The 22489-nt window shown below is 35.6% G+C and overlaps 1 protein-coding gene across 2 annotated transcripts in view; it reads left to right on the forward strand.

Moving 5' to 3' along the window:
• The window catches only part of VPS50 (VPS50 subunit of EARP/GARPII complex), a 74096-nt gene that overhangs the window by 43802 nt on the left and 7805 nt on the right, over window positions 1-22489 (forward strand). For both annotated transcript variants that reach the window (XM_083870272.1, XM_083870273.1), the window contains exons 20-22: window positions 607-713; window positions 8020-8141; window positions 11360-11440. In XM_083870272.1, coding sequence (XP_083726398.1) covers window positions 607-713; window positions 8020-8141; window positions 11360-11440 — 310 coding nt within the window. The remainder of the gene's footprint in view (window positions 1-606; window positions 714-8019; window positions 8142-11359; window positions 11441-22489) is intronic.

The raw sequence follows: 22489 nt of genomic DNA on the forward strand, positions 1-22489 counted from the left end.
AAAAATTCCTTGATTGGAACAAACAAGAGTTGCTGTCCATAGGTTTGTGCTGTGAAGTTAAAAATTTTGGAAGAATATAGTTTTGAGGTATGACAACTGGCAGAGGGTTTCTCTTATAGAAAATTAAAATGTGTCTAGTTGGATAAATACCATTGAGTCCGACTTCCTGCCTGTTTCAGGACTAAAATTTATGAAAAAATTAATGACTGTAGGTTTCATATTCCTCAAAATTGCTTCTATTTTTAGGTAGTAACTTTAAGCTGTCACTGACTAACCTGCCTCTTGTTTTATTGTGTCTTGTGTTGGTTTAGTCTCTTCATGAATTATGAATTTGAATCAGAATGAGTCAGAGGCCTGCAGGACGCCAGCTTTAGAATGAAAGTCGAAAGTCGCTTTCTCTAGCATAATTCTGTGTAAATTAGGTCAGGCTTTTTCTTAAATATTAGAATCCTTACTGACTTGTGCTTTGGCATAAATAAAATTCTGCACTGAAAGGCATACTGTCATGTGAAAGAAAGGGGGAGGAATAATATATTTTCCACTAAATTTCGTTTGTACATCTTTGAATGTTTTCACATTTGCTGTGTTCTGTTGTTTTCTTTGAAGCGTTTCTCGAGAAACTCTGAGGAGCAGAAAGAAATCAGATTATAACCTCAATAAAGTGAATGCACCTATTCTAACCAACACTACACTGAATGTAATAAGGCTTGTTGGTATGTAGAATAATTGTTGTTTTTTACAAGTTTTTTTTTTTATTTTTGTACAGACTTACAGACTTTAGCAAATATGTTAAGTGATATTTAAGACCCTGAAAAATATACCTAGTTGGGCTCTGTTTCAACTCTTAGAAAACGTTAATAAAATAGAAATGAAGCACTAAACAAGTTCTTTAATTAAATAGACAAATATGCTTATATCTTGTTACTTATTTTTACCTGGAAAATTCATCTGCATGCATATGTTGGTTTTAACCTAAAATGGTAATTTATTTGTCTGAAATACTGAATGTGTTAGAATAGTGGAGATAGCAAGCAAAAAGATTAATGCTCTATGTTGCTGATGTGTTTTATGAAATGATTTATTTTGAAGTAGAATAGTTGCAAAAGTAAGAACATTACGACTAGAGGGTTTTTCCGATTTCATTATTCAAATTCTCGCACTCAGAATAACTGTTTTTACTACATAGTAATCAACTAGAAGAAAAGAGCTCTCTCATACATCCTGGTAATCTCTATGGAGTTTAGGGAATCTCTATCCGTGGAGGTCATCAAGACGTGACTGAACAGGCTGCTGAGCAGCCTCGTGACCTGCTCTAAGCAGGAGGTTGCACTAGGCCACTTCTTGAGGTCTTCTCTTGCCAAAGTTTTCTATGAAAACCTGGCCTCCGATTCTAGACTTGATGGGATTGATTTTTTTGTGATCATGCCTTCTGTGTGATGATCTAGATAATTGTATGATAGCAATTTTCTGCTATTGACTTCTGTTTTATTTATAGACAAGGGGAAGTAACTGCCTGAATTTATCTGAGTAGGCAGAAGAGAGAGGAATTCTGTTTGTGTTGCATTAATGAGATTTGCCTTCAAGGTTTGAAAATTATTGTTGCGCTTCAGAATAAGCCCTTTTAGAAGAGGTTACTCAAATACCTGGTTAACACCTTTTTCTGTCTTTGAGGGCAGCATGAAAGCCAGGAATTAATTTTCTAAATTGTTTTTTGCAGGTTTGCTAAAGCCTTTTTTTTGCCTTGAGCACTTACCATATAGACCTGAAATGAGAGTTCATTCTGTTGTGACTTTTCTGGCATTGATCTGTGACTTAGGTTGGAGAGATTTGTTTGCTGCTTTCTGCTGTAAAGTTTTGCTCTGAGAAAATTGAGGATTGAATCTAGAAACTATTCATGGCACTTTTATGCAAACTCCAGCCTCTGTTTCTGCCATAAAACACTACCAGTAGGTGAAGCTATAGTTCTGGTTTTCCAGTTTTGCATAAGAAGTCCTATTTGTGGATTATGTTCATAACCCCAAGATTAAACATTATTTTTAAAGCTCATACATATGCTTTTTTCTCTGTCTGGAATTATTATTGATTTTCAAATTTTCTGCTGTTTGGGGTGTTTTGTATTGTTTTGGCAATGAGTGATAGTAGTGATAGTTGAGTGATAGTAACAGTGATAGTGAGTGATAGTTGAAACATGGAGTTGGAAAGCGGATCTCCTGTGGGAGGAAGACATCATTTAGTACTGCCAGTAAATATGCTTGTTTTGAACTTCAGCTTAAATATACTTCTGTTCCCACCACTTATTCTAATAGGAATTCTATTTCAGAAGCTTTGTCAGCCTATAGAATAAAATAAGTTATCCTCCTATTTTCTGCTGACTTGATCTTATGACAAAAGGAATTTTGAGGTTTAACAGGTAATTTTTTTTTTTTTTTTGATGCATACTGTTCTGCTGTTTTTAATATCTGTCTTATTGGAATCTTACCAAAATCATGTGCAAATCATGTGTATCATACTTTGGATGAGATCTTCCTGTATTGTCCAATTCTTATATCATTGCATCACGGTCCTAAGTTCTGTCCATTTTGCACCTCTTTTGATTTCTTATGTTGTACCGGAAGTGTGTAATGTACAGTCAGCAGATCCTTCACTTTCTGATTTTTTCCCAGAGATAAAATGCCAGCTTATAGTAGAAAGATGCATGTTTCTTAATTAATTGTCCCATAAATGCATGGATTTATGGTTTGTGCTGCTGAATTTCATCCAGTTCTTATTACAACAATCATCAAGTACTCCTGTACATTATATCAATCCTTTTCTGTTTTGATGGTGCCTCTTTATTTTTTTCTATTATCACTCTTATTTTTGTGCCAGAGTAATTAATGAAAAGTTAAAGAGATGGTCAACTGCTGGGAACTCCATTGGTAGCTTTTTAGTTACACCCCTTTTCAACACACTCCAAGTTAATTTATTTACTGTGCAATGTTGTTAAATTAATACTTTCACCAGATCCCAGACAGATGAAATGTACTGCGTCCTTTGTGTAGAAAATCATGTACCTTAGACTGGTACAGTTCATTTCTGTTAGATCCATGATTTATCTTAATTTTGCCTCCATATTTCTGTTTCTGTCACTTCCATACTTGCTTTAAAACAATCTGAAATTCCGCATCCTAAAAATTAAAACAGTGGATCAGTAGTTATTTGGGTTACTATTTTCCCTCTTTAATATGTTTTTCTTTGCTGTGTTTCAGTCATAGTGATGAAGATGCAGAATTAAGTTGCCCAATCAAGTAACAGTAATAATTGCCTTACTTTTTAAGAAAGTAGTAGTGCCCATTGTGTCATACTGAATGATTATGACAGTGTTTGTTAAGCATTTTGAATTATTTCCATGTGCTGTATGCTTTTTATGGAGGCTAAATGAATTTTAAAAAAAAGTAGCTTAATATTTATAAACTACATGAATGAGTTGCTAATGTATAATTGAAGTGGGAGCTGCTACAATTGTGTTTGAATTTCAAGTGAACAGTTCAATTTATCTGATTTCTCTCACTAATTAACTAAGGTAATTAGTTCTCTTTCTAAAATAAAGTAGCCATTATGCTAATTTTATAAGGTTAATTTTTCCTATCAAGCCATTGCATATTGACTTAAAAAGTAAAGGAAGAATAAACCTATGTTAAATTTGTATGGAATATTTTGACTAAGCACTATGTGTCAACAAGAATATTTAATGACTATGTCATTGTATATATCGATTCAGTGATCTCTTAATGTCATTCTAGACCATAGAAATAGTTTAGTAGTTATTTCTTTTATTGGTGGATTTTAATCCTTTTTTGGCCTTATTTTTGCTTGTGCTAAGAATGAGTTTTGAGGTAAAATTCTTAGATTTTCCTTGCTTTAAACCCCATTCTCTTTCAAGAAAATAATAATACTGATGACAAACCTCACAGTAGAAGTAGTTAGCTGAAGTGAGTGATTGGTCACATAGCATAGAACCTCATGCAACTTAAAAAAACTTAAATTGCAGAGTCTTTCAAAATGGTTTAGCTGCAACAGACTTGGCACTTTTTACTTCAAAGCAGCGTTCTAGCTCTTAATGTTTGTCTTCCACCATTCCTTTTTCCCAGTCACATGGGTCAGGGATTCCCAAGGGATGAATTTGTCAGTGACGACTGATGCACAGAAGGTATTTGGTGTACGCCTTTCCTGCATCGCCTCACCAGGGCTCCTTCTCCATTTTAGTAGTAGGCCTTTTGCTATGGATATATTTGAAGAAGCTCTTATTTTTGTCCTTGACATTCTTGACCAGATTTAATTCCAGATGGGCTTTGGCTTTTCTTGTCTTACATCTGCTCACTCCAAAGACATCTCTGTATTGGTTTCAAGTGGCCTGTCTCTGCTTCTACCTCCTGTGTATGTCCTGCTTTAGTGAGTTTTGACAGATGTTCCTTGTTCATCCATGCTGGTCTCCTGCCCTCTTTGCAGTTTCTTGCTCATCAGGATGTACCACTTCTTGAGGAAGTGGTGCTTGAATATTGACCATCTCTCTTGTACCCTTTTTTCCTACAGTGCCCGTCCCCATGGGATTCTTCCAAAAAGGTCCCCAAAGAAGCTAAAGTTAGCTCTCCAGAAGTCCAGGGTTGCAATTTGGCTTGCTGCCCTGCTTCCTTCCTTCCTACTTCAGTATCCTGCTTCAGGATACTGAACTCCACAATCTCATGGTCTCTATAGCCAAGGCTGTCCCCAGCCTTCCCACCTCTAACAGGGCCTTCCTTGTTCATTAGTATAAGGTTGAGCAACACACCATTCCTCCTTGGTATCTTCCACCATCTCTGTCAGGAAGTTGTTGTCAATGCTTTACTGTTTGTGCTTTGCTGTTTTGTTCTGCTATCAGATGTCAGGATGACTGAAGTCCCCTGTGAGAACCAGGACCTGTGACCATAAGGCTGCTTCTACTTGTCTCTTAAAAGACTTCATCCACTTCCTTCTCCTCATCAGGTGGCCTGTAGCAACCCCCCCAACAGTGTCACCCTTAATGGTCTGCCCTGTTATCCTAACACTCAAGCTCTCAACTGACTCATCAGCCACCCGAAAACAGAGCTCAATATATTTCACGTGTTGCCTCGCATACAAGGCAACTCCATCACTGTGCTTTCCAGGTCTGTCTTTCCTAAACAGCACTTTTAAGAAAGGCAGACCTGGAAAACTTCATTGGCAATATTCCAGTCACACAAGCTATCCCAACATACCTCCATAAATGCAATGGGATCAAAGCCCCATGACTGCATACACATCTCTAATTTCTCCTGTTTGTTCCCTACACTGTGTGCACAGGCACTTCGTAGAGGTATTTGAGTGTGTCAGTATCCCTGTGGGAGTGCCATAAGGGGATGTCCCATAGTCCTGTCTTCCAGTCATGTAAGGCTACTTGTAACCTTCTGGAGATATCCCCACTTAAGCCTTATTTTGCTGCATGTATGATCACTGTAACTCTCCCCTTACCCCGTCTTTCCCAGTTTAACGCTCACTTTACCAGATTGGCCTGGTAAAGATTTTTTGGCAAAGATTTGTGTGTTAACTTGTGAGGTGAATCAGTTTTGTATTAATAAGTCTGATAAAGAGTGCTCTCTACTTTCTATCCTTAAGGACAGAAGTAAGTCTGCTAGCAATATTTCAAAAGAAACCTGGCATATGTTCAGCAGTTTAAGCCTCTAGAAATTCAAGCTGCTTTCAGCTGCTGAAACTTTAAATGTTGTTTTCCAGTATTTCTGGAAGTTTCTATTTTGATACGGCTTTGGGCTGTGTTTGTGCTGTTTGGAAATGTTCTTATACATCCCTTTTTAATGTAAAACAGTAACTTCAGGGCAAGTAGGTAATGATGTGTAGATATTAAAAATTGGTGTCCTGTTAGAGAAAGCAACGAGAAGGAAATGTTCTTGGAACACTTGTGTCAAGATGCTGAGTGATGTAGTGATGGAGAAATGTTCTTGGCACTGGAAGATTTTTATAGGGACAGTACTTGGGCAGTGTATAGTGCATAGCCCTTATAGTGAAAAAGTGAAAAGCATAAGACACTGCCCAAGAGATTACCTTCAATGTTCATGCCAGCTGCACAGATGCTTGGAAGTCTTAACTGTCCAGAATGTGACTTGTCACTCATACTGAAGTGTTTGAGTTGCAAGCAAGTTTAAAAATATGTTTATCACAGAGTAAGTGGAAGAAGCCAGCCTGTCCAATACAGAAAATTCAGATAGTGTGGGTGAAGGTAAAATTTGCTTTAATTAGGTATCAGTACCATCCTTTCACAAATGTCCAAAAATTTCCGCATTGGACTGTGCATTTGATTTTCCCTTTTAGAAGACAGATTGATTTTTTAAGTCCACTTTTCAGTTTGTTCACAATGCTATGGGTCAAAACATTAAAAATTAAGTAGTATAAAGTTAACAAATGGACTAAACTGACAAATATTAATAATTACAACCTGTGTGAAATCTCTAAAAATAACAAAACATATGCTTGCATGTTTTAGCAAACAGGGGCATAGTCATGTAGCATTCAATAAGGAGTCTAAATTAGATTGTACCTTCCAGGTTTCTGTGACAGGCTATTGCTTGGTTCTTACTGTAATGCTCTACCCATTTTACCAGGTATCATGCTGTATCATGCATTCTTCAACTTAGTTATCTTTGCTGACCTAAATAATTACTCTCTTGAAAAATTCAAATAACTCCCCTATTATTAAAAAAGATAGCTTTTCTTTCTTTGTTAACCAGTTTCTCTTATTAAACCGATATTTTCTCTGTCTGTTAGTAAATTACTTTTCTGGGCACGATATTATCTTGAAGATGAGTGTTGTTGACTAGAGGAAGAAATAGTTTTAGCACCTTCTTGTAATTTTTCTAACCTGTCATATGTAAACATGTCTGGAATATGATGATTTGTGAAATGACCTGCTGTATCCTGTGTACTGGGGTAGACTGCATTTATGTTTCAGTTTAAAAATTGCTGTATTTTATAACCAAAAGTTTGGTATATGTTAGATTTTTAGAACAATAAAAGAGTAAGCAGGATGTCATTTTTGAGGTAGCAAGCAGGAAATGTGGGGGTCTCTGCAGTATCAGGGGTTTTCATTTCAAGTGTGCTGCTTTTATGACCCAGTGAAGAACCATGTCCTGTGCTGGAAAATAAAAATAACTGAAAACTATAGGCCCTGTGAATTAGGTTTGTAGGGAAAAATCCCTTTTGGACTCCGAATTCTATGATCAGTTTGATTTAGATAACATACAGATGAAGATCTTGAGGCTGGGGGTTTTTATTATTTAAAAAAAATTAAAAATTTCCCAAGTCCAATATGTTAACAGAGAATAGGAAGGAAGAGAAGGAATTATTCTTCTCCCTGGCTGTGCCAGGGTACTGACATCCTCCTTTACTCATAGTCAGTCCCCCGTGGAAACATTTCAAAATTAAAACTACTTGGGATTCTTACCATAGGATAGAAAAGAAGGAAAGCAGAAAACGCTGTATCACCGATGTGAAGCACATAATTCCTAGATTTGTTGGGTAAAATCCAGTCTTGGACATATCATTTTTATACTGTGTTTTTCTATTGCTTAAAAAATATCTATATGTGCATATATAAACGCACTATAGTCGCTCTATATTGTATTTGCCAAAGACTGCTTTAGCAGATTATTATTTTTTAGTTAAATGAAGCTGAAACTTCTAGAGGATCCAGTATGTTTTGAATTGTGTAGCAGAAGGCTTGAAATGGTTGAAGACATTTTGATGTGGATTAACATTTACATTTGAGAAGTCTTGAAACAATAGTAGTGGTGTCTTCAACCATCATTTTAGCTTTGTTTTTAAACCTTTCCAATCTGTGAACTATTATTAAGTTGTTGTTAATAAATGCTGAGGGCTACATAATACGCTTGGTAAAGCTGGCTTTGAATGTTTCCAAACTGTGTTTGTAGAACTTGTGCTGAGGAAACTGATTTTCTGTGTTTAATTTTTAAGGGAAATACATGCAGATGATGAATATTCTGAAACCTATTGCATTTGATGTGATCCACTTCATGTCCCAGCTCTTTGATTACTATCTGTATGCAGTCTATACGTTTTTTGGCCGAAATGACATGGTAGGTAGAAGCATTTTTCATTTTCAAGTATCACTGTACACAGAGAATGAAAATACAGAGGATAATACTCTTTGCTTAAAATACTACCTAATATGTAATTCCCAGAAAAATTAGCGGCAAGAGAATGGATTTGAATGCAGGAGTAAGAAAAGGCTAATTAGATCAGCAATATGGGAAAGAAATATTGGGAGCATTATTGTCAGTGAGACTTTAATCATATTATGTTTTGAATAGACAGATTCTCTATTCTTTTTTCCAGCACTATTGAAAAGAAGGAAAGACAAACTGAAATACCTAGTAGTGGTAGAAAGTGGGTAGCAAAGGAGCCTGCAGAAGGAGGGTTTGAGCCTAGACAGTATAAGGTGATTGAATTTTTCTGTATGCGTTTCTCTAGTTTACATAAGAATAGCAAATATAGGAAAAGGGGGCCATGAAAGTTAAGTAATAACTCAAGTTTAAGAAGTCTAAAAGACACTTGTCATATTTATTATTCTTCTGTCAAACTACTTGCATTAATGAAAACAACTTTTTTTGAGTGATCTTGTAGCTGAAAAAAATGCTTGTGGCAATGTCTTTACGTAACACAGATCAACTTTCAATAGAAGTGTTTTAATAGCTACATGTAAAAACAACTTTCTCCTATCTTGGCCCCTAAATTACTCCACAAGTAACAATGTCGAGGGGTTCCAAATCCATCATCATGTGTTGGCAAATTGTAATGAATTTTCAGACTCAACATATGGTTCTAAAAGGTTTTGAACTGTTTGCCAGGACAAATATGTTTGCAATTTGTATTTACAAGATGGGTGGAGGGTTTTTTCTTTTTGTTGGGTTTTTGTTTTGTTTGTTTGTGATTTGGTTTGGGGTTTTTTGGTTTGTTTTGTTAAGATAATTGATTTCCATTGGCTTAGTTGCTCTGGTATTCACGTTGTGTTGCATTTATTGTTATTTTTTTTGCGCTGCCTGTTTTGTGTTTCTAAAGCCCATACCAACTTCCTCACTCTATGCTTCTAACAGAGAACAGCTCAGTGCTAGGCAGGTAAACATTACAGCAGATGGGTGGTAAAATTGTGATATTTTTGTAGTGTGCCTAGTATTTGTTTTGACAGATTGTTTTCCATAGGAAACACAATGCATACAAGGGTTTATGATTGTAATAAACTCTCTTGTAATGCTGCTTAAATGTCCTCACTCCCCATAGTGTTTCTAAACCTTTAGAAAGTAGAGATGGGTGATGGTATGTGATTTAGACCACTCAGAGAGTTCTTGTTTTAATTTTTGTCTAGAAAATAATGTCAAATGAGATTCTTAGAGTATGCTGGTATAACTTCCTTAAATATTTAAAATTATTTGTGAATATTGTGGTTATTTTGTATATGTGAGTCAGTACATACATAAGGAGAGCGATTGGTTATACAGAGTTCATTGCCAGCTCAGTGAAAAACAGGGATTTAAAACATACACGTTGAGTTCTATGTCTGTTCAGAGTGCTGTCATTGCTCTCTTCAGACCTTGTTGGAAACATTATCCTATGTAATTGGTATTTAGCTTTCTTCACTGCCAAAAATTAAGCACTGTTGTCACCAGAATTGCTTTCAAAACTTTTTTATTTGTGGGATGCAAATTAAGCCTGCCTTGTCTCAAATTATGGAACAAGAAAAAATTAAGAGGATTGCCTGTATTTAACATCTACTCACTAAAATTTAAGACATTTATGAGCATGCCACAAACAAAATTGAAACACACAAAAACATGCAGAAACATAGAAACATACTGAGGTGAGCTTTCCTCTTTTTTTGACTGGACATTGCATTAATTTGTAAACTTATTTTTTTTAATAGCTGTAGGAAGTTATTATAAGAGGTAATTACTGTAAGAGGTTAATGATAAGAGGTAAAAATTGTGATGAATAGAATTATTCTGCAAATTGTTTAATGCTCTGCTTACTAGGTCATTACTAGGTCATCAATTTATGGAATTTAAAAATCTATAGGTCTGCAAATAGAAATAGCAAAAACTTGATGAAGTGAGTCAGATGTAGTAATGAGTGAAATGTTCATGGTGAAGCCATGAGGTTCTGTTCTTGTGGACATGTCTCCTAGATCAGGTTTTAGATTTCATTAGAATGTACTTCCAATGGGAATTCAACTCAGATGTAAATTGTTATTAAATATATAGAAGAATTGGGGCAGATGGACATTTTAAAATCAAAAACTTTAGATGCACTAAATGGGGACCTAAACTATACCTGTTTGAATTCAAAAAGAGAGAGGAGGATGTCACATAAATGCAAATACTTCCTTCCCTGATTCAGCCCACTGAAAGGAAGTCTAATATTGTAGTGCACTACAGTGCCCTAAATATTGTTCAGCAAATTGCCTTTTGGTGTGAATCACATACCAGAACTGTATTCAAAACCTTCCAGGTTGTTGACTTAAATGTGTGTTTCTTACATGTCCCATTTGCACTTTCTTTGTTGTGTTAGTTTGTTGGGAGTTTTTATTAACAGTAGAAGATAAGAAGTTACAATAATTATGCATGTCAAATCAGGCCCTCAGCTGGTATAATCCATTGCACTGAGCAGGAAATTAGTGTAGCTATATATATGTATATATAAAATAAATATGTCTATAGCATAGGTATATCCAGGCTGAGCATCTACCCCCTACACTTGTGAGCCATGAACATGAAGATGGCACATTTCTGAGGTTGATCTTTGTTGGCATTAAGTAATAATGACTATTTATAAAGATCAGTGGTTATAATTCTTACATATGCAAAAGATGTATATATTTTTTATAATTACAAGAGATTTTATAGCTGGAAAGAGGAGTGAAAACCATTTGACTTGGGTGTGGTGTGAATGCAAGGCTCGGAGGTGGCGTTGTGGGCCACCGTTCTGGGCTCATCCAGATGAGAAAATCTAGAGTCCTGCAGTCAAATACAGAATTATAACAATAAAAGATACTGGATGTTTTATTGGTATGAATGATACACTGTCATCTTCATGAAAGATACTTAGGTCATTCTTCACACCAGTGCAGTGTTGAATGCTGTGACCTTTGTTGATTTTCTTTTCATTTTGTATGGTTGTGATTCTGTGGTAGAATTTTAATGTAAGTAAGTTGTAGATAGTCTTTGCAAGCTCAAGTTTTGCTGTATAACTTTAAACTGATGAGATTTCCTTTCCCAACTTAAGTAGAATGTATTTCTTCCAGTTTGAATCAACAGGACTGGGCCTCAGTAGCAGCAGATTACGCACTACACTGAACAGAATCCAGGAGAGTCTGATTGATCTGGTAAGTACCTGGATTTTGCTAATGCTCAGTGGGATAGGGGTCTGAGCACTATAATTTTTATATATATTTATATAAAATATTTATATTATATTTATATATAATAATTATAATTACTATAATTCAGTAATTATATTTCATAGGGCTTTTTGATTTTTTTTCTCTTTTTACATTCAGTGTCTAATAACAAAGGCTTCATTTCATGATGTAGAGGTCATTATTGTGTGAAATCACTTGTTTCTAATGTACAGCAAAATGAATTAAATAGATTTTGCTAGATATATCAGTGAAATTCTGTTTTTATATCTTCTGTTATGGTTCATGCAATAAAGAGAGACATTCAGTATTATCCTTACTAAGAAACATTTTTTAAAAAGAAATAGATGACTCATTTTTCTTCAGTAAAAGAATAGCAAAATAGTAAGCTATCCTGAAGATTATTCACCTTTCAGGATAATAGAGGTTGTATATTAAGACTTTCCTTATTTATGGGGAACTTTCCCTGATGTGTGTTTTGGATTATATCCCACTGGTCATTTCTTGATTTATTTTCAAAGTGTGAAAAGCAAATACGGTGCTCATGTCACAGTGGCACTAGATTACTGTCCTGCACAGGAGGATGGTCAAGAAGACTGTAGGTAGTTTTTGTGGACTCAACTGAACCAGCAGCATTTATAAAGAAATATTGCTAAAAACTACATTAGAAATGGAAGTTTGAAGTTCTCATGTTCCACCCAAATATAAAACCCTTGAAATATTGTGAAGAAATTTTCTCAGGGTATCATAAATGGCTTGTGCAGTAGTTAATACCATGGATATTACAGGAAGGTTTTATTTTCCAAGGCTTCTATCTTAAAAAGAAGAAAAAGATGTTCTACTCTGACTTGCACAAGGATTTGACACTCCACAGAAATTTACTTTATGCTTCTTTAATTCCTTGAAACATTATATTGAATCCTCAGAGAAGCATCTTAAAGGGTTTGGGGGCCATTTCTTATACAGTCAGTAGAGAGAGCATAAGATAATTAATAATCCTAGGCCTCTGTAAAAGAGAAAAAAGGCTTCTTGATATTCTTCTTAAAGGCAGTGTATGCAGAAAAAAAAATAATTCTAGGAAGTACTTGCAAATGAATCAGTTAAAGATTATAGGAAAATGGTAAGTTATGGAATTAATTTTTGAAATTTCTCTGTAGTGATGGTTCTTGGCAGTGCTTTACAGACTTCATTTTTTTTAGCAGTTAAAATAATTAAAAAAAACCTTCTAGGAATAAAATGGAAAAATAACAGCAGTTTGTTTTCTTCCTCAGTCATTAATAGTACTCTAACAGATATTGTTATTGCCAGTTGAAATTAATAGCTGTGTTCAATATAAGATTTGAAAGAAGAAAGGAATCTTAGCTAACTGCTATTAACTTAAAGACATTCCATGAGGTTTATTAATATCTTACAAACTTATGCCAGTCTTATACTATAAATGGAAAAATTTCACTTGTTGATTTTTGAGGAAATAAAAGTATTCTGGGTATTTTTGTTTATTGTTCACTTTTTTTAAAGAGTTTGTGAAAGTCAAGATTCATTTTCATTGTATCATAAAAAGGGTATTTCTCAAGACTGTATGGATGGTTCTGAACTGCTCAAGGGGTTCTCCTATCTTATTTTAAATATTTGTAAATTGCTTTCTGAAAGTATTCATGTTCACGTTGTGGCATTCAGTTCCATGGCCTTTGGGAATTTAAGGTTATTGCCTTGTCTTCTATCCATGGTGACTTTATTAAGGGCCTAATTTCTGTCACATTTCAGTTCCTGATGGCAGCATCAATATTTTATTTCCATAAAGATAGTCTGAATCTGACAGTTCTGAGTCTGTGACCAAAACTCGGCCAGACTTGCATGTAGATCAGAATAATTTCACATATCTGTTAGTGTCTGTGAAGGTTGAGCTAAATGATCTATATCAAGACTCTTTGGTAATTTTGACTGGCTCATTTCTAGCTTTCCTCTTGGAGTTTCTCAATTCTTTTTTTGAGATGTCAGCGGATTAAGGCCTCTCTACTCAAATTTATTGACAGGAGTTAGAGGAATAATTGGAGGACTGAGTGGCGATCCCCCCTCAGTCTTTGTGTAGAGTTCTGGTGGTTCCTGTTTGGGATTGATTTAATGCTATGTAGTTTATACCAGATACCTTTTTTTTTTTTTTTTTTTAATCCTGCTTTTATTGTTATTCAGCTGAATTTTACGTTTCCTTTTTGAAGGAAAAAGCAATGTGGAATGGGAGTTCCACTTCTGTCAAGTTAAAGCAGTAAGCATTCTTCCTTGCATTCTTGTAGCATGTTCATTATGAAGAGTATGGAGGTCGATTGGAGACATTCCCTGTAATGCCTTGTGGAGCTGCTCTATTTTCCCATTATTACAGTGCAAGAAGTTCCTGTCCTTTAATATATACTGTGCTTACCATATACTAACTGTACTTGGAAAAGAAGTACTATCCTGGTTTTTATTTGGACCACTGAGAAACTAAGTGAAATTTCTGACCTGTGTGCAAAAGGCTGCAGCAATTTGAAGCACTTCCTCTACCCTTCCCTCCATCCCTTCTCATGTATCATGTGCCTCCTCCTTCTGCTGGAGCTCCTTGTCCCCTCTGAACAGTATTCAGCTATAGCTGAATCACTCCTCCACTGTTTTTTGCAGTCTAATACTTCATAGCAAAACCAACTGTACTTTATAAATTGCAACAAATCCTCCTGCAGTTTAGATTAATGTTTTAGACAGTGAACAGGAAATAGCTGAGATACTGTGTGTTTAGTCCTGTTAACTGTTTGCAAGGCAATAACGTGGCACCTCAGCTGTGATACATATTATTCAATGTCAATGTGTCTCTCCTGCACTGATAAATGGTAAACTACATTATAGTAAACAAAACCCCCCAAACAATAAACAATATCTAAGCTGCTTCAGTTGGTAGTAAGTGTGCTCCTACTGGTGGTAATTGGGAGACAAAAACATTTTTAATTTGAACTTTTCTTAAAATTTGAGTGTTCTGTATGATGTAATCAGAAGTGATGAAGGATTTTATTATGACAATGATGAAAGGACTTATTTACAATTTAGGTTCTTAAAACACTAGTGCTTTAGATACACTTCCAATCTCAAACTGTTACAAATTTAAAAATAATGAAATCCAATTATGGTTCTTTTTAAAACTCTGTACTGCTAATACAGATACTGATTTAAGTACGATCTGAGATTTCTTTTGGTAAATAAATAGACTTAATTAAAAAGAAATAGAAGGGGCCTACCATTAGCAAACCTTTATTTGCTTTCTTCTAAGTTTAGGTGCAAGCATGCTGAGGGCTTAGAGTGATTGAGTAAGCAGTTTTCTGTATGTAACCTCATTTTTTGCTTAAAGAAATACCTTAGACTAAACCAAAAGTATAAAAAATAAAACCACCATGAGTATTTGTTTTAAAGTAGTTTAGGGTCCAGTTTAATTTTTGAGAGTTAAGAGAACAGTACGACTTCCAAAGATTGATTTGGCTATACTGTACTGAACTTCATATGTGTATCTGAACTTCATAGTCAGGTCTTTGTGCATCTAGCACAAAGTAGCTTTCATACAGATGTGTGTTACGCAGCAGCTTCAGAGTTAGTAATTAAATAATTACTTCTGGATCCTTCAGAAGTAGCACTCTACAAAGGCTTTACTCATTCATATAAGCAGATTTTATTAAAAAGAAAACACAGAAAGAGAAGACTGAAAAGGGGATGAAGAAGTGCTGTTCTTTCAGCCTTACTCAGATGTGATTTAGATTAGGCTAAATGGATCAAAACAAGCCCTTTTTTTGGGTTGCTTGAATCTCCTCACTGGCAGTTTCCAAGTCAGTATGTAGAGGTACCTACACACATTATGTCCTTGTTTGCAATTTCTAACACAAATGTGTTTTTATACAGTAATTATGTCCATATTAGTTCACTGAGAGCTTTAAGCCCCTTTGTACAAGGCATCAATCAGTTTGTTATGTGCTTTGGTAGGAATACTTACTGCTTTGGAAGGAAAATACTTCTGATTCCTTGCTTTTTCTGTTTTTAAGCAGTTTCCTTATCTTCACAAAATGTAATGTAACTGTGATACTGCCATTGCCTAGATCCTGTTTGTGAATGTCTCATGTATGTTAATAGCTGCTTTGAATGATTTTGGCAAAAAGAGATTTGGGGGGCAAATAACCATGGAATACTCATAAATAATTCGTTGCAAACAGGTTTGCTCAAGCAAAACTGAAATTTAGAATGAAGTTTCTGAAAGTTACTGTGTCTTACAGCAGTAGAAAATAAATCACTGTAGTAAAGTATGTAAACATTGCAATGCAATGTATAGAAGAGTAGTTGGCAGGAATTACTGATATAAATGAACATGGGTCAACGTATTTTAGAATCTGTCTTTACTTTGGCTTTTGGACTCCTTCTCCAGAAAGTATAGGACTTTTTACAGAGTCAGGCTAGAGATTGATGGTGCAGAGATGAAAAATGTAGATTTTTCCGATGTACAAATAAGATAAAGATTGGTAGGAATACTTTTTTTCTTCATGTCTGACTCCCCATCTCATTTTGGCTTTGCCTCTTATATCCTGTGGAAGGGTACAATTCAGTTACATTAGTCCCAGTGCTGGCAACAAATAGTTTGGTTTTACTTAAAATGTCACATCACAGACCTGCATTACATAGTGTAGGTAGGTGCCCTGTCACATATGGTTTGGCAAAATACTAGTGGCAGACTCTAAAAAGTCTTGGCTGTGGAGTTGTTTACTTGACATGGCTGTGCCTAGCACAGGATGCAGCACCTAAAGGGCATAGCTGAGGTCTTCAGTGGAATGGTAGCTGTGATTCTTGGTGAGGTTTTATTTGGCTGAAAATGTCTTATGCAACATTTCTAATCCATGCTTGGTCTCCTAATGCTTAAAAGGAAAAAAAAAAACCAAACTGAAGAAAAAAGAAGAAAACAGTTTTCTGCATTTTCTCTGTCCTGTCTTTAAAAGAGATTTCTAAGTGTACATAATGACCATTTTTAAGGTGTTGTCTGAATTGCTTGTCAAGGGAAGAGAGCTCTGTGTATACAAAATTCTGACACAACAAACACTTTGAAATTATGCTAGGACTTCCACAGGTGTTTTCCTTCCTTGCATTTTTCATTTAAAATTCTTCATACAGCTTTTTTTGTTGTTGTTGTTGTTTACTTTACTGTATTACCAAGTAGACTGGAATAATTTACTGAAGTTTTTGAGCTTGTTTAATTGGATACATTTTCTGGACTTTGGCAATTGCTTGGTCTCTAAGCAGTCTCTGGGACATCTCATTTTTGTCACTTCAGACTCTTCTAGCTGGGCACCGAAAATGGGCTGCTTCCAGAGGAGTGCAGGTGTCCACAGAGTCACAGCTGAGCACCTGGGAACCAGTAGCAGCTCTTCTTGAGAAAATTTCTTTCTACAAGAAAGTGCTGCAGTAAAAATGTGTCTGAGCAGACCAGATCAGCTTACATGTTTTTTTTGCAAGGTAGTGGTACAGGTTCTAATGCTGCCTGTGCATGTGCTTTTCTGTGGAGTCTCATTTGATATTTATTTTTTTAGGGCATAGTTAATGACTCATTTTCTCAGTTGTCTGTCAGCACACAGTGGTTCCTCATAGAGGCATTGTTGCATTGATTGAGACAAGATAGTAAATAAACCTTCCAACTTCTTGTATCTTTTTTATGCAACAAGTCTGCTATTTAACTTTGAATGTTTAAACAAACAAACAAACAAACAAAAAAACCAAACAAAAACCTATGATCCCAGAAGTTTTGGTGCAAACTTTCACTGAAGTCAGAGGGACTGACCCAACTGAGGTTTGTGACATGCTTGTTTTGTGACAAAGACCATGGAGGATCCACAGTCTTGAAATCAGAACTTCCTGCCTGCTCTGAGGCAATGCCGATCAATTCAACCCTGAGGACAATGTGAAATGTGTGCACTGTAAATGTTGGGAAGTTTGAGGATCCCTTTTATGGCTCTTCAATAATGCTATAAAGATATCACTTGCATGAAAAAGATTGTAAAAAATAGAAGATTAATAGCATGATTTCTCAGAATGGTTTTTAAAGATCTGCTTTCTTAAAGCATGTAGAATGGTGATCATTGTAGTAGCGTACATTGTTTATGTCTGATTTACTTTCTTGAGGGTTGAGGCAAGATTACCTTGCTTGGTAAGTTTTGTGCCCCTCAGCAAGAAAATACTACTCTTGCAACTTAAAGCCTACTAGGAATATTGTAAAATACCATTTTAAAACTTAAACACGTTTACAACGTATTCAAGAAGTACTTTTACCTTGAAAGCAATGTGCTTTTGCAATTTGCCCTACTTATCATTTTCAGCATTCAGTTTCAAGAACAGTTAGGGATGTGTAAGCTCAAATGGGAGGGAAAAAAGCCTGATTGGTTGCTTTCAGTACATTCCTTGTGATAAAAAGTTCTTGTATATTAGGCATCTACTTGGAGTTAGTTGAACTATTTTCAGACAGCTTTTGAATACAATAAGAAGTTATCCTTTCTTGAATCAGTTTTTCTTTTAATTGATGCTCATGATGTTAACAGAAACTATTAATTACAGTTTTATAAACAGAGATGATAGAACTATCTTGTCTTATGTAAACATCTGGGGTTAGTCTGCTTTTCTTCATCCATCAGTACACATCAAGTTCTTGGTAGAAGTGTTGGTATGTTGCAGCTGCTGTATACTCTTCTACTGCCAGAACCTTTTCAGATAGTACAGTCCATGCCTTTTGAACACCACTTACTCCTTTAAGACTGGGATTTCTTCAGTAACATTTAGAGTTATTGCAAAATCAAACCTAAATTTTCTGCTATTGTGTATGTATATTAAAACAATTCTAAAACTGAAATCTTGTGCAAAAAGTATTAGGCCAGAAGAAGAGCGGTTTTAAAAGATTATTGGTTATGAGTGTGATCTGCAGAGCTTTGTGTGCTGGGGACAGGTAGTAGAATTTAGTGGTTTTTGTTTAATGTTAGTGGAAATGGACGATTGTAATTAACTGTCAACTATTTCACCATAATTAGCAGATAATGAGTTGCTTCAGTCATAAGTTTTTTCGGATAACTGAAATAAAAGTGTTTCTGTTCTCACAACGAGATCAGCCCTGTAAAAATGTCTCCTTGCAAACTGAATGTCAAATTTTTAACTTAGATAATTAGCTTATATAGTTTATACTTCCAATTTAGGTAATGAGTTTATAGACTCCTCTTCCCATTGAAATGGTAGGCTTAACAGAGGTTTGCAACTGGGTTCAGCCAAACTTGAAATGAAAATGTTCTCTTGTTACAGATGACATTTTTAGAGGAAGAGATTGAAAGAGAGGCTTGTTCCCTACACAGATTTTTTTTTTTCTACCTGTTCATTAAAATTTTTCTTCATGGAGTAAATAATTAAATGATGAAGTGAAATAAAGTGAAAATTTAATAGGTAAGACCTGCTGTAAGGTGTCTGCAGGCTGTAGTGGTTAACCTGTCCTGCTGTGCCTGCTACAGTTCATTTGGTTATTGTTCAGAGAAGTCTGGTGCTTCTAATATTTTTTTAAGCTTTTTAACACTTTGAACTTTTTCCTTTTTTTGACAAGGAAGGAGAAGAGCATCTTGTAGTTTGCATCAGTTCCATATATACCTTAAAATTATTTTATCAAATCTATTTTATGCAGTTTTCTTACAAAGATGTTGTGTGGGCTGTGATATGTCTTTGACATATCCCAGTTCTGCTGGATCAGGAAGACCTGCTACTCTGATGCAGGGAGGAGCTAAGCAAGTTTATTCTGCTTTAGTATTGCTCTCTGCATGCTTAATGCTGGGTGCTACAATATGTTCTCAGTGTAACTTGAAATTTCTTGAAATTTAAGTTCAGCTGGCTGCTATTTAATTTTCTGGCTTCTACTCCCCTCCTCTTCCTCTTGAGGCTGGCAGTTTTACAGGACTCTGCTTGTTTTCTGTGATACACAAAGGGAGTCTCCAGCTACGGACATCTTCTTGCAGACTTTCTTCATTACTGGAAGAGTTAACTTTAACAAGTCCAGTACACTGAAAAACATCTGTTGTCTTTAAATAGTCTGTAGCCTTTTTTCCTGTTCCAGCCTGTGTATTTTGCTCCTTTATTTGCTGCTTTCAGTCATTTGATCATTTCTGTTAATGAAAGCAAGGAGGGAAAAACACATGCATCACTGAGGCCCTTTCAGAGTGATCCTGTGCTTCTTTTGGATATTGGCACACCGGCTGTTTATTTTTTGCTATCAACATGCTTTTGCAGTGCCTGCTTTTTAGAACAAATTAGGAGAATGAAATGCTCATGCTGTTTGTCCACGATATTTGAACTAGAGTTTGACTCCTGAGTTGAAGGTAGCATATCTTTGACTTAGCCAGTTCTCACGTACCTTCTGTATTCTTCAGAGGCAACACAATTTTGGCATTTGAAAGATGTTACTTACCTTCATGGGAAGCAAAAAGGAAGAAAAAAAAGTTTAAAATGTGACTGAAGTGGCAGGCAACTTTGGAGATAAATAAAAATTGAAATCTTCATAATATTTGGGTTTTACATAATTTGTAATTAGTCTTTGAAAGAAAGAAAGCTTCTTAAATATTTACTACTGATACTCTTCCCCCAGCTCTGTCACTCATTGTCTCTCCTAAGGATACAGCATTGCTTGGTGAGCTGTGGGTTTGGCTACTTTTATCCTCTGTAAATGCTTTAAAACTGATATTTTGTTTGTTTTTGTTTTGATTTTTTTGGTGGGTCTTTTTTTTTGTTTTGATCTGGGTTTTTGAGAATGGAATGAAGTGAAAAAAGTAAAAGAGCAGGCAGATAAAGATAATTAATTAATATTGTCTTTGCCTTAATGTTTTTAGAGAATTAATTGCTGTGGCTAGATCATTAGATGTCATTGCTGATCCACAGTAAACATGTGAATGTGCTCAGGAAGTACCTTAGAGCTCTCTGAAAGAGCTTACATGAACTTTAGCAAATATCCAGGTCTTTTGGCTTGCTTATCCATCCTGATAAACTCAGCAGAATGCAGACTTCATAGTATTGTGAAGCATCTAGTCGGTTTAATTCCAGATTTATCCATCTGAATGTAAACACAGATCAGAGCAAAGAAAATTATTTTTTCAAATAACATAACATTGTAGCTAGCCTTTATAATTGTTCCTATGCTGATTGCAACTGTATCTGATTACATTTGCCATAAGCTTCTTTTAGAAGTTTTATCTTCTATTCATTGATGTATTTCTGTGAGATCTTTTAGTGCTAGAAATGATGTGTTGATGGAATTGCTCAGTCAGCAGTCCTTGTTTTCAATGTCAGAATTTCTGTGGGGAACCATCAGGGTTCTCTGTTTTATTGGCTTTTTATGTCTGTAAACTTATTACAGTATTTTTAAAATAAATCTGAAGGTACTTTCTCAGCCTTGTTAGTGAGAACTCTGCTTTCCCAGACTGTGCATTGTTCCATCTGCTGTAGCCCATTTTTGTTTGTGTTTGACATCTCTGGAGATGCAGAACTGAAAGAGCTTTTCTGATTTAGCAAATCCACCTCCTGTTGCGTTGGGCTGTCACACCACAGGAGGAAACTGCCAAATAAAATCCAAGAGAGTTAAAGTGGAACTTGTGAATTTTTTTTCTTCCACACCTCAAACCACTTTTAACAGTTTGGACGCTATTATCTTCTCAGTTGTCTTATATTCTTAATGTCACTTTTGGTTTGGCATTCATCCAAGCAGTAAACACATTCTGGTGCTGCTTTGTCTATAGCAGCAAAGTTTTGATCTTTCTGCTCATCCTGTATCACTTAAATTCTCACCAAGTCCTTACACATTTTGACATAATCAATTTTCACCTGCCCTACCTTTAATTGCTGCAATACTTCTGCTGAGAGTCTGTCAAATATTTTGCTATCAACCACCCTGTTAGTTTTCCAGTTTTTACCTGATCATATGTGCAATACTTTTTCTCTTGGCATTTCAAGGTCTGCAATGAAATATTCCTCTTTGTCTCAATCCTGACATAGAGAATGAGTGACACCACTACTAAATTCCATAAATGTTTCAGGTGCTCACTGCTGTCCTCTTCTGCGTAAGCAAAAGTGTCTGAACAAAACCTGTTTGAATAGCAAGTCCTCTATTTCAGGTCACTTCTCACAGTCGTTCTCTGCTGTGAAGCCCAGAAGAAATTCATGGCTACTGTTGTGTGGTTAGCTTGAGTCCATTTTTCTCCCTCCTTCCTTAGTTACTTCACTGCAATTTCTTCTGGTTTTATTTCTATCTCTACTTGAAACAAACAAAGAAGCAATTCACAAACTTGAAAGCTGGAGTTTTTTTATTATGCTGGTTTTGGCTTTATCTTTTTCCCTTTTTTAACTGCAATTTCAGAATTACACTAATTTGTTTCTTTGAGTCCAAACATAAATGTTATGTTTAAGCATTATTGTTGTCATATTGCTTGGTTATTCCTATGATGTTTACAGCAGCCATGTTGGGCCACTGATTTTACATTTGTAACAGTTATTTTTTCCACTGCTTTGTTACTGTGTTACTGTTATTTGTTTTAATTTCATACATACAGGCCGATATGTTGTAGCATACATACACTGACTCTGGCCAGGGTTTCTATCCCCAGAGTATTGAAAGGCTCTTAACTGAAATCACTGCCACATCCTGCCTGTCTTCTTGCCTGTTCTGGGTGCTGTATTACCTTCACTTTGTATCATTTCTCATCTTCCTGTGGCCTGTGTATAAGCATGGTATGAATAATTAATCCAAGCCAGCCAGAACTACCTTTATATTTTCATGTTTTCATGCCCTGAAACCCTGTGAAGCCTGGAAACAGCCAGGCTTCAGAAGGTGTCCCTTTGTACACCTGCTCTGGGAATTTTTTCCTTCTGTGATTCCTTTTCTAGCTGTATTCTGTACTTAGATTCCTTAAATGTGGGGGTAGAATTTTTTCCTTTAATTTTGGAACAAGGCACTGG

The sequence above is a fragment of the Zosterops lateralis genome (assembly GCF_965231275.1).
Source record: "Zosterops lateralis genome assembly, chromosome: 1".
In the NCBI taxonomy this organism is placed as follows: Eukaryota; Metazoa; Chordata; class Aves; order Passeriformes; family Zosteropidae; genus Zosterops; species Zosterops lateralis.